The sequence below is a fragment of the Podarcis erhardii genome, assembly GCF_964252035.2.
Source record: "Podarcis erhardii genome assembly, chromosome: 2".
Classification (NCBI taxonomy): domain Eukaryota; kingdom Metazoa; phylum Chordata; class Lepidosauria; order Squamata; family Lacertidae; genus Podarcis; species Podarcis erhardii.
In genome coordinates this window covers 1,448,346-1,466,212 of record NC_138498.1, presented here as the reverse complement: position 1 = coordinate 1,466,212, position 17,867 = coordinate 1,448,346, and the positions used below count along the sequence as shown (strand labels likewise).

Sequence of the window (17,867 nt, the reverse complement as noted above, 5' to 3'; positions counted from 1 at the left end):
GGAAGGTAGATTTCCTTAGGGAATGTTATGAACTTCCCCTGGCTTTAGAGTTGGAACATCCCAAAAACAGAGATGCTGACATTTTATCAACCTCAGATTCTGGCAAGACATACAGATTGCCCCACAGGAACCGGCAATTAGATCTGTTCAGACACATTCAAGGTATTTGCCTGATTTTCCCTGGAGGGAAAACTCAGGCAGAGAGCAGAGCTTTGAACTGGGATCCTGGAATCTGGAGAAAATGAAGGCACTTTGCACGCAGATTTGTTTGTGAGCTGATTATCTGGTTTACAGATTAAGCAGACTGAGAGCTCACCAGCTCTGAGCTGCATGTGGGTGACCGCGTCCTCTCTCTGCCTTGCAGCAGAGTTGAGGTAGGAAAACTCAGGCTCTATTATTATCGATGTTGTTACAGCAGTCATTGTGCAATGACACTTTACAAGCTTGAGTAAAGTAATGCCCTATTGTAAGCTTGGAAAACTTTAACACTAGGAGAATGATAACACATACATCTGTAACAATATAAAGAGCAAAGGGGAGAGAAAAGACACCTGGCTGAAAACGGAAGCATCAGCCAAGTGCATTTTCTCCTAAACCTGAATTTCACAGCCTGCAATCAAGCCAAATAACAGACAACAGGAGTGCACCCCAGCGATTGAGAGGATGGCAAATGCATTTAATAAAGATGAACTAAGCACAGCATGTATCAATCCACTTCCCTACCAGTCAGTGCAATGGAGGTATTTTCTGTGCCTCCTCCACCTCCTCTCCCCTCCTCACGTGTTGTCAGCATCGGATACCACTTGGCAAACCTTTTTGGAGCCATTTTTTGTGCCTGCAGAGTTGCCTGTTCCTTGCACTGCTTTTGGCTAAATGTTGGAGGAAGACTGGTCCTCCCTTTGCACCTTAGCAACCAAGGCCTGAAGTGGAAGGCTACACCCAGATGAGCAAAAGCCTGCCATTGGATGGGAGGGCATCTAGGCTCTCACTACCAGACATAGAACTCAAACTCCCAGCTCGGTTTCTGCCAGAGACTTTAATGCTTAAATCAGTGCAGGTACATGAGCAAGGCATGGTATACAAGGTATATCAGGTGTGCAAGACGATTAGGTACTTGGCTAGGTGTATGCTGAGTTGTTGATCCAACAGGCAGTGGTGTAGCATGTGTTGGCAGCACCCAGGGTAGGGCAAGGATTGCGGCTCCTAACCCCCTTGCAGGCATTGTTTGGGAGGCAACATGCAGACTTGGCTGCGCTTTCAGTGGCTGCTGCTCATGGAGATTGCCTGCTAGTGGCCACGTTTGCCCTCTCAGCTCAGTGAGCTCCCAGCAGGAGTAGCAGCTGGTGCTCCTTGGTGGGCTTTGCAGCTACAGCAGGTCTAAGAGGAGGGACACAGAGAGCAGGCTGAGGCACCAAGTGCAGCTCTTCCCTGGCCACCTTTCCTGGCCATGTAGTGTGTGGGCTGGTGCTGGTGGGTCTTGGGCAAGCAGACAGCTCTCCTCTCTGTGCTCCCTCTGTGAGGTGTGCACTTCAGCGAAGGACACATACTGGGACGGAGACCCTGGGGAAGAACTGGTGCAGGCCAGGAAAAGTCAGGGCTCCATCCAGCAGGAGTTCCACCTGGGGTGGAACATCCCTTTGCCTGTTAGGAGAAGGGGATGCCACCACAGCCCCAAAGGCCTGGCCCAGCACAGCTCACCTTGGCAAAGGGAAGTGTGGCCTTGGCAAAGGGAGCCTGTCGTGGGGGTGCCAGGTTGTGCCCCCTCAGAATTCTGCACCCAGGACCACAGCCTCCCTCACCCCCATGCTACGCCCCTGCCAACAAGCAATATGCTTGCTGCACCTTCTGTTTGAAGGAGAGGAAGACATGGCACTTAGCATGGCAACAACCTGTGCCCCAAGACTGGGCAAGGAAGCAGGTACTTCTCTGAGTGGGCTGAGCTTGTAAGGTCTATTCATGAGGTGCAGCAGCTCAGCATCTGATTTGCTCCTCAATAGGCTCCCCCTGTCAGGGAGCTCATCCCTGACAGGGGGAGGCACTGGGGGCAGTTCTATGTCAGGAGGGATCAGACTAGGGGTGTCCAGTTGGACCAGAGTAGAACAATCCTCTGCTACCCCAATTGGCTGGATCAAGCTCATCATATTACACACTGCTGCCAATCCATTTCCTAGATTTCTTTGGGTCTTGCCAACACTTCCTCCGTTCCAGTACGACTCCACCTCTCTGATCTCCACCCATTATTCCTCAGGATCAGACTACCTCCTTCATAACACTTTCATATGGGTCTCGTGACAGAGAGTACCCCAGCCTCAGAAGCTCACTTATGGCAGAAAATGAGGAAATCATACATCTGAATGTTCCCCCGCAGGTATAAATTTCCCACTCGTGAAGAGATGCCAGAGAGAAATCTAGGTTAAAACCTCCCTCTCTCCCTTCTCTCTCCTCCAGCTGCACTTGGAAGTGGAACAGCCCAGGAAGGGCTGTACCATATACTGATGCTACATGTTTGAGCCGGATGTAATGTGGGTAATGTTGATAGAACCTTTATAAAGGGCAAAGCCAGTTCTGTGTGCTGAAATCTAAATGCAACCCATGGGGGTATCTGGAGCAAATTCTTGCCTCTATTAGCTGCTACACCATATGTTTTTCTTTTCCAGGCAGCAGCTGCCGTGAGCTCTCTTGAGCTCGTGAGCTCAGACTGTTTTGCTGCACTGCTGATACCTTGCGAATAATAATCTAGGTGTCATGTGGGCCTTACTGCTGTGCTGAACAGAAAATAAAAGATGCAGAGATGTCAGAATATCACTAGGGTGCACTTATCAGAGGGGCAATTCAGATGAGTTGCCACACATCCAGCTTGCAATGCATCTCACGTTTACCGCATTGCTGCAAAGTGCTGGGAAAATGGGTGGAAGAGAATCCGCAGGGCAAATGTGCATCTTCATTTGCGGCCTGTGGGTTCTGCTGCTGATTCAGTGGTATGGTTGCTTAACCAAGAGCTGAATTATCACAGAGCATACAGTGCACAGTCTGGACATATTGAACTCATTCAAATATGGCATTGAAGAATTCTGAATGCTTTTGGAATTCAACTTTGAGAGGCTGTGGTTTTCTAAATTGGAAAAAAAAAATGTTTTGTTCAAGTTAAGCCAACAGTGTTGATCATGCAGTAATATCAGTGCTGAAGTAAGGCTCGGGGTGGGGGTGGGGGGTTGAGCAGGAACTCAGGGGAACTGAGTTCCCTTAACCTTTTAAAATTAAATATCCCCCCCCCCCAATGGGGGCTGGAATGGATATACACCCAATGCCTGAGCCAAAAATCCATCTATATTTGTAATCAATAAAGTTGTGGCCTTTTTTAATCCAGACGATTGCCTGCTTGAGTTTATTAATCATTCACATTTAGCCACTGCACGGGGGGGGGGGGTTGGGGGGTTGGGGGTGGCACTGCAATTGGGCCCAAACCAACAAACTTTTGTCCCCTCACAAAAGAACAGTGATTTGTCCAGGGCTGCCCATGGATCCCATAGCCAAAGAGGAATCTGAACTTGGGTCTCAAGACAAAAATCTTCCTGGTGGGCCACATTGTTTTTCCTTGGCCAATGAGACCTGCTTCCAGCTTTTCCCTTCTCACATGTCCTCTAAGCCTCTCATCCATCTCTGTTTTGTACTTCAGGGTGTGGAAAGCTCACAGGGGTAAGCAACCCCATCACCATCCGGGCATCAGGCTCCAGATTTGGCTCTTGGATGACGGACACCATGGCCCCAAGTTCTGACAGCCGGGTGAGTGCATGAGAGACAAAATTCCCCTAGGCTCACTTATTTAGAATCAAGGATGAATTGCTCTCAGGAGACTCTGGAGCTGCTCGTAAGTGGGGTGGCTGGCTTGTACGTCAACAGCCCACAACCCAGAAGGTTAATGTTTAACCTTTTGTTTAAACCTAGCACAAATATAAATTAGACTGAACTCACAGAATTTCCCCAGGTTATTTGATTTTAATGAGTGAAACCTGACTAAATAAGCACAAAACCTTCTAAGTTTTGAGACTGTACCAAACACATGGCATAAAGTCATCTGTCCGGATTGTAGGATAGAAGATTAGCAAAAGGCAGAGGGGAGAAAATGGTGCTAATGAACAGGGGAAGGGGTGTGGCTCAAGGGTAAAGCATCAGCTTTGCGTGTCCAAGATTGGAGGTTTGAGCCTCAGCAACTCCAGGAAAGGCTGAGAGAGATTCCCAGCCTGAAATCCTGAATGCTGCTGCCAGTCAGTGTAGACTATACTGAGCTAAATGGACCAATGGTCTGACTCTGCATAAAGCAGCTTCCTATCCTCCTAACATCTTAGAAGAGAGAAGGAGAACTCTTGCTACTGTTGTAAACAAAAGCTGCCCTTTTTCCCTTATGGGGTATCCAAGAGCCCATATAGAGTCATTACGTGGGCTCCCTATCGGTAGGAGAAAATAACAGAGACCAACCAGAGAATATTGAGAAGCAAAGCAGCTAGTAAGTCTGATCTTTATTGATCTGTTGCAACCGGGTGCTCCCCTCACACGCGGGAAAGGAGGAGGACCCAGAACAAAGGTGTGCCTGCCCTTATACAGTATAGACATTTTAAATTCCCTGTCCTGGAGCTCAAGACCACCCCTCCATACATCATACTTACATCAGAGAAAAGGCGGTCTACAACAGAAATTTGAATGTTGTTGTTTTTCCTCTCTGCCAGGTTATCTGATAATGCCTTATCTAATTGCCTTTCCTGGTAGTCTTGCCATTCCTTTGAATTGGTGATTACCCAATTCCTGTAACAAGGAAGGTTTTTTCACCTCCTCCCTCCTTGCAGAGAAACATTTGGTCAGCTTGGGAGTCAAAATGGTTTCAGGACTGTATTCCTGTGCGGCTTCAGACATGTGGTTTATATATTTATGTACGTGTTTGCATGGTACATTTATGAACATTTATTATATATCTAAGACCTTAAAATTCTTATAACACCACCACTTGACATTGGACTTGGACTTAGAGGTGGGGTACGGGAGTATTATGCTCTACTACTTCTGATAGTAATCTCAAGTGGCCCAGAACCCCTTTCCTTTTCTGTTCCTCAGATTATTCTGGTGGTGGGCTGGAGTCACAGCTGCACCGTATATTTAAAGCACTTTTATGCCACTTGTACTGGCCTGGTTCCCCCTGTGGTGTAGTGGTTAAGAGCGGTAGTCTTGTAATCTGGGGAACCAGTTTGCGTCTCCGCTCCTCCACATGCAGCTGCTGGGTGACCTTGGACCAGTCACACTTCTCTGAAGTCTCTCAGCCCCACTCACCTCACAGAGGGTTTGTTGTGGGGGAGAAAGGGAAAGGGAAGTGTTAGCCACTTTGAGACTCCTTCGGGTAGTGATAAAGCAGGGTATCAAATCCAAACTCCTCCTCCTCCTCCTCCTCCTCCTCCTCCTCCTCCTCCTCCTCTTCTTCTTCTTATTCCCTGCCCAAAAATCCTGGGACCTGTAGTTTGGGACCTGTAGTTTAAGGGTGCTGTGAATCATAGCTCTGTGAGGTGTAAACTACAGCTTCCAGGATTTAAATTACTAACACCCTTGGTTCCCCACCCCCCATCCTGGAACTTGTGGTCTGATAAGGGTGATGCAAATTATAACAATGAAGAAGAAGAGTTTGGATTTGATATCCTGCTTTATCACTACCCTAAGGAGTCTCAAAGCGGCTAACAATCTCCTTTTCCCTTCCTCCCTCACAACAAACACTCTGTGAGGTGAGGAGCAAACTACAGTTCAGAATTTTTTGTGGGGGAGCTATGGTATAAGTGTGCTTTAAATGTATAGTGCGGACATAAATTGAGAGGGGGAAATGGCCTAGTGGCTCAGCAGTGGAGGTATTGGGCTGGATTGAGATCTTATCTCAACTGAAAAGGTGAAAGATTTATACAATCTGTTGAGTAGTCAGAGGATTATCTCTTGTCTTTCCACCTTCCCAATGCATCCCCAATTATCAACCTTTTTGTAAAAGAGGGTTTGGGAGTGGCCTGGAAAACAGAGCTTCCTCCTAAAAGGTAAAAGTAAAGGGACCCCTAGCTCTTTTTCCTGGTCACACCAAAAGCTGACAGAGAAGCTGGCTGTTTAAACAAACACACACAGTTTTCCAACATAAGTATGGGATGACTAAGTCAGCATCTTTTATAACTTAATTTACATTGGTTTTGCAGTTCAGCTTAATTGATGCTCTGTGAGAAATGTACGGGTTTGAAAGTGGCCAATGTGGTCCCTAGGAAGTTCAGAATCCCTATTGTAGGCAAAAATTAAAAAATGGGATAGCAGAAATGTTAACGGTTGGAAATTAGTCTGGTAATAAGAAGCCTAAGCATAGGAGAGAGATTAATTGTTTTTAAACTCCCATGTATGTGAAGCCGATTAAGTGATGTTGTGTGGCTGTCCCTGTGCTCCTCTAGGAGATAGGGCGGGACTACAATCTTAGTGTCATCATTTATCATGAGAATTATAGTAAATTGAGTATAATGAAAATTAAGAGTAAAAGATTTTCCGCTGAATTTGAAATTTAATTTATGTGCTGAAACTTAATTTGTCTCTCTAGTTTCACGTGAGATTTATAGCACTGGATTTGCAGAATTATAAATATACCATCCCTTGCAGCATTTAAACTGGAAACTTATTGCAGTGGCTTGGGTCTCTCCCACATACGCGAGACGACTCCGGCAGTTAATTATTCCAGATTTCTTAGTCAAATCAAAAGGTCCCATTCGGAGCTCCACTAATCTCCGTCATCCTCAGAAAGCACAGTTGCCCCCTCTTCCCCCGACAGGGAAACCCCCACCTTCTCTCCCTGTCCTGACTGCGCTTCTCGGACACTCTCATGAGTCTACGAGATTTGGGAGGGGGCGCTCCCTGCCCCCCTGTGCCTGTGCCCCTGTCTGAGCTGACGAGCTGCCCTCTCCCTCTCCCTGTGTCCAGAGATCCAGTTCTGGCTGCTCCCTGCCGCTTCCCCTCCCTCTGCACCCCACTCTTGCCTGTTCTCTCTCTCGGCCTGCCTTCTCATTCCCTGTCAGTGAAGGAACGGAGCTGACACTTCTATATATTGATTAAGGCTGCCCCAGCAGGCTGACTTCCCCTCTTTATCTTCTACAAAATAATCAGGCAACAGACTGTATTGTAAACATGAAAAATGTAACATTTACTTACATAATAGTCTTGCTCAGGACTCAGCCGTGAGCAATTAGAAATACAAGACAGGCAAAGCTACTTCTAAATTACTTTTAAAATATGTGGTTGAGATTGAAGATGGTGCGTGGGCTTGGGAGAGCACAGACCTTGCGTATTATCCCTATAGCTGCATGACGAGAAAAAAACTGTTCCTCAGGTGGGAGGAAGTTCAAAAAGTTAAGAGCCATTATATTTTTCCTGCTTGTGCAAGGATTTTACCTCATAAAGTGCCCTCTAGGAATTCAGGAGCCCTATGAGTCTTAACCCCTTCATATTCCTGTTTAGAAAAACATATTGGCCCTTTTGACTGAAGTTTTCCTCACAATTCTGTGGTCTTAGTTATTTGGGTCAATCAGAAGATCTGTCTTGAGGATTATTCCACTTTGTGGAAGGGGGGTTGAGTAGATGACAATATGGTACCTTCTACTTTTGTAATTCCAGTGTATCATTCTACTTGCTTCTTTGTCTTTCAAGTTACATGTAAAAGAAGCTTATCTCCAGTTCATACAAGAACTTGTGAATGAGGTTCACTATGGTCAGTAGTCTCTGGGTGAATGTAGCAGCTGAGGGTTCCAACAGCTGTGATAGCGACCTGCACTACCTCTCACTACTAGTTCACTTTCCCTCCTTGCTGGGAATTGGGCAGGAACTTCCTCTGCTGCTTTGAGCCCAAGAAGAATCTAGATGCTGTGGTGGCGCAAAAACTGGGTTGGAAGGGAGCAGCTGTTCAAACCTCTAGCTCATGGGTAGGCAAACTAAGGGCTGGGGGCCGGATCCGGCCCAATCGCTGCCTAAATCCGGCCCTTGGGCGGACTGGGAATCAGCGTGTTCTTACATGAGTAGAAGGTGACCTTTTATTTAAAATGCATCTCTGGGTTATTTGTGGGGCCTGCCTGGTGTTTTTACATGAGTAGAATTTGTGCTTTTATTTAAAATGTATGGTATCTCTGGGTTATTTATGGGGCATATAAATTCATTCATTTTCCCCGCCCCCCAAAAAATATAGTCCGGCCCCCCACAAGGTCTGAGGGAGAGAGGGACCAGCCCACTTCTGAAAAAGTTTGCTGACCCCTGCTTTAGCTGCTACAATCACTTGGAGACTTCTCTTTCATGGGCTCCTATGTTAACTGAGGCTTAATGTGAATTTCAGTCAATACAAGCCCTTATAAACTTTTGCAGGATCACATATTCCCAGTTTTCAAGGACTTGGCAAAGTCCTGTGGCTCCATAGAAAAATGATTTATTGAGAAGAAATCCAAACAGGCTCCCTTCCCTTCCACCCCAGCTCTGCAGAAGAGACCAAGGAGGGGAACTTTGTCTGATCATCCTCCAAGTGTGAAATCAATCTTGCCCACCTCTTGCTATCACAATTCTTCTTCAGTTATTAAAAACTACTCGAGCGTTTGATCAGCAGAAAAAGAGTGAAAATGTGTTTTAACTCTGTAAATTAAAGGAGAGAAAACATTTAATAAAACAAGCATAAATCATCCATAAAGGTTGGGATATGTTTACTCATTCTTTGCAGTTGAGCTTTTTGGCATGATAAAGCAGAAGGAAACAAGTGGGAGACAAAATTTGGATGGCAGAAAGCCCATGATGAATGAGTTACTTGGCCAGAGTTTACAAGCAGCATTCACAGACTCGGTATCTTCAGTTAATAGAGCATAGGTAACAGAATGGGCTTGATAGCCCAATCATCTGATTCAGTACAAGCAGTGGGGCCGGGGGGACGTATGTATGCATTGGTGGCTGGTGCCCATTGAGACTGGTTGGGCAGAAAATCAACAGTAGGCAAAACCAGTAATGGGCAGAGCCAACTAATTCTAGCTTGTCTCCATCTTCCTCCCAGCTGAGACAAAGGAAGTAGAAGCTGACAGTCAGTGTCACCTCCAGGATTGGTTGTAAACTGGTGGAGCAGCACCCCACTTGGCCCAATGGGACCTTGAGCCCCCAAGCCACACATTTGCCTCTGAGACCCCAAGCCACACATTGCCCTCATGGCTATGAGGTGGTCAGCTTGGTTACTATTTTTCTCTTGAAAAGTACATAGAGCTGAAGGGGAAAGTTGGAAGAGTGACAACCTACCCCACTTCCAGTTTCAGCTCCATGTGCTTTTTCAAGACTCAGATTAATTCTTCTGGATATGACTCTTCCCCAGATCCATTGGAAAAATGATGTGTTTGTGCACACTTTCTCTCTTTTATGAGTAAGTAGCCATGGCACTTGCTCAAAAATAAAATGTACCCATGGGCCTAATAATGCAGGTTGGCAGCCCCGGGATTCCAGGGTGTGAGGATGAAGGAATCCAGACTAGCTTTCTCCAAGAGATGCTGGTTCTCTGTATTCTAGAATGGCATGCTCCAAAAAGGGTTGTATAACATGATTTTATTTCCTAACCATATAGATTATCACCAAGAACATTGCAGGTATTCTGCACAAGGACAGGCTAACCATATAGCTGACTGGGCAGTCTACCCATAGACTGGTTGGTAGGGGACTCATGTACCGGACCAATGCATGTTGGAATTCATGAAGACAGATCTCCCATGGCTGCAATGGCTGAGTTGTGGCCAGTAGCCCAGATCACTTTAGACATGGACATAGGCTAGGGATCACATGGAATCTAGGCTTCGTGTCCAACTTCCACTGCCATCTCAAATTCATGTCTGTCTTGGCAGTGTAGATACCCTAGGATGAAGGGGACACCTTGTAAATACTAGCTACTGGAAACCACAGGAGAGGAGAATGCTGTTGTGCTCAAATTCTGCTTGTGGGTTTCCCACTGGTATCTGGTTGGCCACTGTGAGAACAGGATGCTGGATTAGGTGGGCTATCGGCCTGATCCAGCAGGACTCTTTGTATGTTCTTATCACCCGGATGAGTCACAAATGAGGCCCCAGAACTGGAATGTCAAAATAGTCTAAACTAAGAGGATACACCAGTCCTTGGAAGGAGAAGGCAAGATAGAAATGTGATCAGTAACTGGGAAGTTACATGAGAGACTGGATTCCTGGTTGAACTGGAATTTGAAAAGGGTTTCCTCTTAGGCAGAACTGGCCACACTGTCTACTACCCTACATAGCCTCTTTGGATTTAACCAGCTCTCTCTTGAGATATTTCCACCAGGAACACTATTCTAAAACCTGACATATGTAACAGTTAAACAATAACTCCAGGTTTCAGGGGACTCTCAGCAAGTGCTCCTGTTGGACCCCCTCCAACATTGGTGGGCCCCTTGCCACTATCAACTCCCAGCATTCATGGCCATTGAGTAGGGCGGCTAGGACTGATAAGAGCTGGAGTCCAGCAACACCTGGAGGCCACCAGGTTGGGAAAGGTTGCCCCAGGGCATTATGGGGAATTTAAAATGGTGGTTCATTGACCTAGCATTATGATCACAGGGGAGGAATTAACACTGGTGGATCCCCAGCAGTTATCTGAGGGAGGTGGGAGCTGAGGCGGCTAATTTTAATGATCAAGTCAAATGATCAAGCTGCAAACCATAGTTTTTGCACTCTCAGTCTTCAGTCCCATCCCATTAACTTCTGGTGATAATGCAAACTTTCTCAGTGTCTTATTTCTAGTTGACAGTTGGCTCCAGGGGACTTGGAAAGCATGCGTGTTATATGTCTGGCTGTATCTCTCCCCCTCCCACTATGCCTTTCCTTTTGAGTGAATTATATTTTAAATTTCAAAAGGTAGCCCTGAGCTTTGGAGAGAAAGAGAGGAGGGGAGGGGGAGGGATCCAGTTTAGGCACCAAACACAGCTAATCCGATGCAGGGAGATGTCAGCTGCTCCATCAAATGGGCTTAATTGTTTAAAGAAGAATGAAAGGGGAAGAGAAAGGCACAGATCCCTGGGGCTGCTCTGCTGAGCCCCAGTGTTAGGCAGAGAGCAAAGAAGCCTCCGGCAAAGTTTATACACTCAAGGCTTCCTGTCTCCTTTGCCAATGTTTGAAGCAAACAGTGGAGCTCTCCAATCTGGCATCTGGTCAGGGCCTGTGAGAGCTGATGATGAGCATGTTAATGGTCTGGACCAATTGTGCAGCTGACAATGAGCTGAGATTGGAAGGATGTGCTGCTTGGGCTTCAAAGGTGCTTGCCAAGTTGCTGTGATGCAGAAGGCAAAGGGCATTTGCAGGGGACTGCCATTGGGTCCCACTAGTTAACTGCTCTTGCAACCCTTGCTACCAGGTTATTTTTCACCATCTCCCACCACAAGCTTATTCTCCAAAGGAAAAACACACAGAGAGCTATGAAGGCAAGCTACAGTGAAAGACTCGGCAAGCAAGGAAAGGGTTAACTCAGCTTGTGATCAGTGCTTGTGCTGACTGCCCAGAGGTCACATTTCAGAGATGGTTGCCATCTTGCATGTGGCACCAAGGGCAGTTGAGTATCCTATCTGGAAGGAGGAGCTTGCTCCACAGATGCACCAGTGTCCTGTGCTGGAGCAATCTCATGCACCCTCTGGGGATCTGAGGGAGAGAAAGAAGGCCTTGATCTGGGTCTGCACAATTCCAGTGAAATGGTCTGCACACAGGGTGTGACAAAATCTTAGAGCAGTAAAATCTTAGGTACCAGTAGTATATGTGAAAAGGATCTCGGGGTCTTGGTGGACCACAAGCTTAACATGAGTCAGCAGTGTGATGCAGCAGCAGCAGCAAAAAAAGAGCTAACACTATTCTAGGCTGCATCAACAGAAGTCTAGTGTCCAGATCAAGGCAAGTCATAGCCCCACTTTCTTCTGCCATCTGCCATGGTCAGACCACACTTGGAATACTGTGTCCAATTCTGGGCACCACAATTTAAGAGGAATGTTGACAAGCTGGAAGGTGTGCAGAGGAGAGCAAAGAAAATGATTATGGCTTATGAGGAGCTGGATATGTTTAGCCTGGATAAGAGGAGACTGAGAGGAGATAGGAAAGCCATCTTCCAATATCTCAAGGGCTGTTACATGGAGCCAGCTTGTTTGCTCCTGCTCTGGAAGGTAGGACTTGAACCAATGGCTTCAAGTTACAAAAAGGAGATTCCAACAAAACTTCAGGAATAACTTTTTGACACTAAGAACTGCTCAAGGTACCCCTGTGGAAGCAGTGCAGAGAAAGATACAACCAGAGGGTGGAGTGTGAAGAAGGAACCAGGGGAATGACTGCAGATACTAGAAGTGTGCAACAACCACAGGATTGCAAAGCATTGAGCAGCAATGCTCTGCCTTCCAGGCTTCTAACTAATCCGGTTCCCCAAGGGGTGGAGCTGAAGTTTTAACTGTTTGTGTGCTGTCTGCAGCTTTGCTTCCCATTTGCTATCGCTGCAGAGCACTTCTGATCCTTCAACTGGCCCAAGTGTGGCAGTTCTAGCAGTTTTTCTCAACCTTGCATGAAAAGCTGCATGAATCGAAATTCTTTTTTCTACACAGCTGCTGTACAGAAGTGCAATGAAGGGTTTCCTCCTTGGTGCCTGGGGGCACCTTCCCCATGCAAGGCCATGCTCCCAGCCCTTCCCTCACCTGCTGCATTCAGGGAATACATTGCTTTTGGAACAGGCACCTCTGGCCATTTGGGTCTCTCAACTACTGCCTTCTTCAGTTATGTTCTCCACATTTAAAAAGTACTCATGAAAATTCATGAGCCTTTTAGTGCTTTTAGAGCCTTTTCTAATATACACATTTTAGCATGCAACTTTTGTGTAATAAACAGTACCCATCTTTGCTAGCAGTCTAATGCATTTGATGTATTCTTTTTGCTAATCCATAAGCATTTTTATGCACACTTTCTGCTAAATGATGCATTTTTGGACATATTTGGCGGTAAGATTGCACTGCAAAATTTAAGGATGGGGGGGATGTAGGCCATAGGAGCCAACTCTTCAGCCCCCCCATAAAATATTTGAGGCAGCCAAGCCATCTTAAGTTGATGGGCATTGCCATTCAAATGGTGCGCATGCACCACATCATGTGATCGATTATGCAGGGTGAGGCTTACCTGCCCCCCCCCCCAATATTTTATTCACTTTCTTCCTCTTCTCTAAGATGATAATACTAGAAAATGATGGGTGCTGCTGCCAGTGGCCATACCAGAAAAATGAGGGGCTCAGAAGGGCAAATTTTATTTACAGGTAGATAAATTGTGGTGCTGTGGTTTAAACCACAGAGCCTAGGACTTGCCAATCAGAAGGTCGGCGGTTCAAATCCCCACAACAGGGTGAGTTCCTATTACTCGGTCCCAACTCCTGCCAACCTTGCAGTTCGAAAGCACGTCAAAGTGCAAGTAGATAAATAGGTACCGCTCTGGCGGGAAGGTAAACAGTGTTTCTGTGCGCCGCTCTGGTTCGCCAAAAACAGCTTAGTCATGCTAGCCGCATGACCCGGAAGCTGTACACCGGCTCCTTCGGCCAGTAAAGCGAGATCATAGAATCATAGAATCATAGAGTTGGAAGAGACCACAAGGGCCATCGAGTCCAACCCCCTGCCAAGCAGGAAACACCATCAGAGCACTCCTGACATATGGTTGTCAAGCCTCTGCTTAAAGACCTCCAAAGAAGGAGACTCCACCACACTCCTTGGCAGCAAATTCCACTGTCGAACAGCTCTTACTGTCAGGAAGTTCTTCCTAATGTTTAGGTGGAATCTTTTTTCTTGCAGTTTGGAACCATTGCTCCATGTCCGCTTCTCTGGAGCAGCAGAAAACAACCTTTCTCCCTCCTCCATGTGACATCCTTTTATATATTTGAACATGGCTATCATATCACCCCTTAACCTCCTCTTCTCCAGGCTAAACATGCCCAGCTCCCTTAGCCGTTCTTCATAAGGCATCGTTTCCAGGCCTTTGACCATTTTGGTTGCTCTCCTCTGGACACGTTCCAGTTTGTCAGTGTCCTTCTTGAACTGTGGTGCCCAGAACTGGACACAGTACTCCAGGTGAGGTCTGACCAGATGAGCGCCACAACCCCAGAGTCGGTCACGACTGGACCTAATGGTCAGGGGTCCCTTTACATTTACCTTTAAGTTGTGTCCCGAATGTTATGATCTTGCAAAGAAAAAATAATAGTATGCATTAAGGACAGGAGTCTAGCAATTGAGGAGGCAATTGGAGAAGGGCTGTATCCTTGGGGCTGGGGCAATTTCCTCCCTCTGGCACTGCCATGGCTCTTGCTGGTGTGCTTGAAGTGTGCCCTAAGTCTGGCTCTCAAAACACCCACCAGCTGAAGAAAAGTGGACTATATCCAGGTAGGCAGTCACCAATGACCACATAAGCACAGCCACATGTTGTTATGTGAAATGTGACTTTTTGGATGACATGGTGTTTACAAGTGTTTCTGATGAAACCAATTAATAAAGAGCTTTTCAAGAGCATATTAACACTTAGACCCCTGGAAGGAGATCAACACCTTCCTTCAAGTCTTTTAACAGCGGCATGGACGGCATTTTCGCCTGCCTCTTTAGGTGGCTTTCGCTTTCGAACCTTAGCTTCTAATCGCCAGCTGATTACTTAATTGTGGACGGCATGTGAAAAGCGCCCATTTTTTATGTAACCACTACTGCAAGGTGGGGAGACTTGTCCTTGCCCCCACCCTTACCGGCGCCTCCAACCACCCCAGTCCCACGAACAGCTGGAATAAGGGGACTTTGTTATCTTTCTGCCTGAAAGGCCAACCCAGAAAGGGTGTTGATGGGGCAAAATCCTGATTTCAGAAATGCAACTCCTCCTAAATTCTACCTGCTCTGATTTTGGTGCAGAACATCGAAACGAGCCTGCTCAGGAGGGTGCAAGACATCTTCTGCACCCCATCTTTGATGCTGAAGTGGGCAGAGCAGGGCGCCTCTTGCGAGCCGCCCCTTTGGGGTCTGAGGAATTAGGGAAGGGGAGGCAGAAGCCCTTGCAGGACGCCCTTCCTCTGACTCCCCCACCCCACCTAATGAGCCGCTGAAAGGGAGAAGGTTCCAGTGCACGTGGCTAGCGGGACTCTCCAATTGGCCAGCTGCACCTCAAGACCCCCATTCATTAATAAATTAGGAGTCAAATTAAATAGAGAGATTACAGTGCCCTCTGGTCATTTAAAGCAACACATGCATTAACTAGAAGCTTAAGAAAAGGAAATGTGCCTGCTTTCTTCCAACAAGGGCCACCACTAGAAAGGCCTCTTCTTGCGCATCTCCCTTGGGTGGGACACACAGAGAAGGGCTTCTGATGAAGACCTTAGGGTCTGGGCTGGAAATTTAAGTGGGGTAGATGATGCTCTCTTTTTTCCATTTAGATTTTCAGCTTTGGACCTCAAAATACCTGTTCTTCCTATATAGCTACACTGAAGTGATCTGGTACAGAGTAATCTCAGCAGGGCCCATTCTAATGCCCCTTGTGCTCTTCCTTAGGTCTGGTACATGGATGGCTACTACAAAGGCCGTCGTGTCCTGGAATACCGTACACTCAATGACTTCATCACAGGCCAAAACTTTGTCCAGCACCTGCTGCCTCATCCCTGGGCTGGCACCGGCCACGTGGTCTTCAATGGGTCCCTCTACTACAACAAGTACCAGAGCAACATAGTGGTGAAGTACCATTTCCGTTCACGGAGTGTGGTCGTGCAGCGCAGCCTCAACACCGCTGGCTACAACAACACCTTCCCCTACTCCTGGGGTGGCTTCTCAGATATCGACTTCATGGTGGATGAGAATGGGCTCTGGGCAGTCTACACCACCAACCAGAATGCTGGCAACATTGTAGTAAGCAGGATGGACCCTGTCACGCTGGAGATTCTCCGTAGCTGGGACACCGGCTACCCCAAGCGGAGTGCAGGTGAATCCTTCATCATCTGCGGGACCCTCTATGTGACCAATTCACACCTGGCTGGGGCTAAGATCTATTTTGCCTACTACACAAACACTTCTAGCTATGAGTACACGGATATTCCCTTCCACAATCAGTATTCCCACATATCCATGTTGGACTACAACCCCCGGGAGAGGGTCCTCTATACCTGGAACAATGGCCACCAGGTCATCTACAACGTGACTCTTTTCCATGTCATCAAGACTTCAGGAGAGTTATAATCCCATAAGCAAAGAGGCCTCAACTCTCTCTCAGTTGTCATTTTTGTTCATTTTCTCTCTTATCCTTGTGGGTTTGGGAGGTGGGGGAGCACTGCGGCCTGCAAACTCAGTGGCCTGGGAAAACACTCCGTGATGCCATTATTTCTACATAATAAAGCAAACAGATTTCTTCTTTCTCTTTCTCTCTCTTTCTCTCTCTTCTCTCTTTCCTGTGGTTGATGACGCATGGATCTGGTTTGGGGCTTCTTTGGGGGGTGGCGGCTATTTTTTTAATTTTTTATTGATTTTATTTTATTTATTTACCGGTGGCAAATAAAGACAATCTCGTTGAGGTTAGATGGAGTTTGGGCCCTTCTTGGTTCAATGAATGACTTGGATGCTGGGAGATATTCAAGGTTCCAACTGGGGATATGGGCATTGGCTTTGAAAACAAAGATCCAGCCTTTCCCTTTGAAAGCTCCAAGGAAACGCAAGAGGAAAATTGTCCTTGGGAGGCTGTGAGCTCCAGTTCTGTGCCTCCCAACCCTCTCTAAAGCTATGATTTGGACTACAGCTCCCATCAGCCCCAACCAGCATGTGCTAACTAGGGATGATAGTTATTGTAGTCCAAAACCTCTGGATGTCTTCAGGTTGGCAAAGGCTGCTCTAAGGCCTTCTTCTGTGGGAGTTTGCCTCCCATCAGCTAGGCTGGCTCCATCTCCCTAGGGAAGACTGCTTGGTTCACTTTTAATGGGAACCAATGTAATTCAAATTCCCTGAACCAATACGCAACCCGAAATGCAGGTATCTTTCAGGTCCTCCTTGCAGGCTTCCCACAGCCATCTGGTTGGCCACTGTGAGAACAGGATGCTGGATTTGGATGGGCACTGGCCTCATCCAGCAAGGCTCTTCTTAGGTTTTTAAGTTGACACTTATCTGAATTTTGCACTGCAGTTCTTCAAGCAAAAAACATGCACACACACAGCTTCTATTGGGAAATAACATACAACAATTCATTCTGTTAGGGGAACAACTTACAAAAATGTGTTTGTTAGTCAAAATCCCATGCAAAAATGAACATATTAGGAAAGATGTGTATGAAACCACCCAGACTAATGTGTGGGCTAGAACTTAGGTCTCTACTGCCTTGCATACCAAAATACATTTTTTTAAAAAAAAAATATGTATTTTTTGACAGAAATTTAAAAATTGAAAATGCTTTTAAAAATGGGTCCTTAAATGTGAATGTCCATGCAAGTAGTTGATTTTTTAAAAGGCAAATTAATGCAGAAATGGGACAGAACAGACTTGCATCTAAACAGATTCAAAAGTTGGATGGATCTGGAAAAGTCTGACCAGCCCAGCCCTACATCCACCCGTAAAACTCCCAGTTTGCAGCCTGGAGAGTTGTTTTGCTGCTCTTAAGCTGAAAATACAGTGGGAGATGTCGTTGCCAGTGGTAGCTCTGCAGTCTACCATTCATAGACAGGGAAGGAAAGAACAGGAAAAAATGACATGTGATTAACAACATTGTCTCCTGTGTAATGGGAGGGACAGTAGCTTAGTGGTAGTGCACAGGCATGGCTTGAGTGCTGCAGAGGAAGAAACAACAAGTAGG

General features: G+C 46.6%; 1 protein-coding gene across 4 annotated transcripts in view; it reads left to right on the top strand.

Annotated features, from left to right (window-relative positions):
- Window positions 1–16,606, top strand: part of OLFM2 (olfactomedin 2) — a 217,498-nt gene extending 200,892 nt beyond the window's left edge. For all 4 annotated transcript variants that reach the window (XM_081851764.1, XM_081851762.1, XM_081851763.1 and 1 more), the window contains exons 5-6: window positions 3,677–3,783; window positions 15,593–16,606. In XM_081851764.1, the coding sequence (XP_081707890.1) occupies window positions 3,677–3,783; window positions 15,593–16,270 (785 nt within the window). In that variant the 3' untranslated portion in view covers window positions 16,271–16,606. The remainder of the gene's footprint in view (window positions 1–3,676; window positions 3,784–15,592) is intronic.
- The last annotated feature ends 1,261 nt before the right edge of the window (window positions 16,607–17,867 follow it).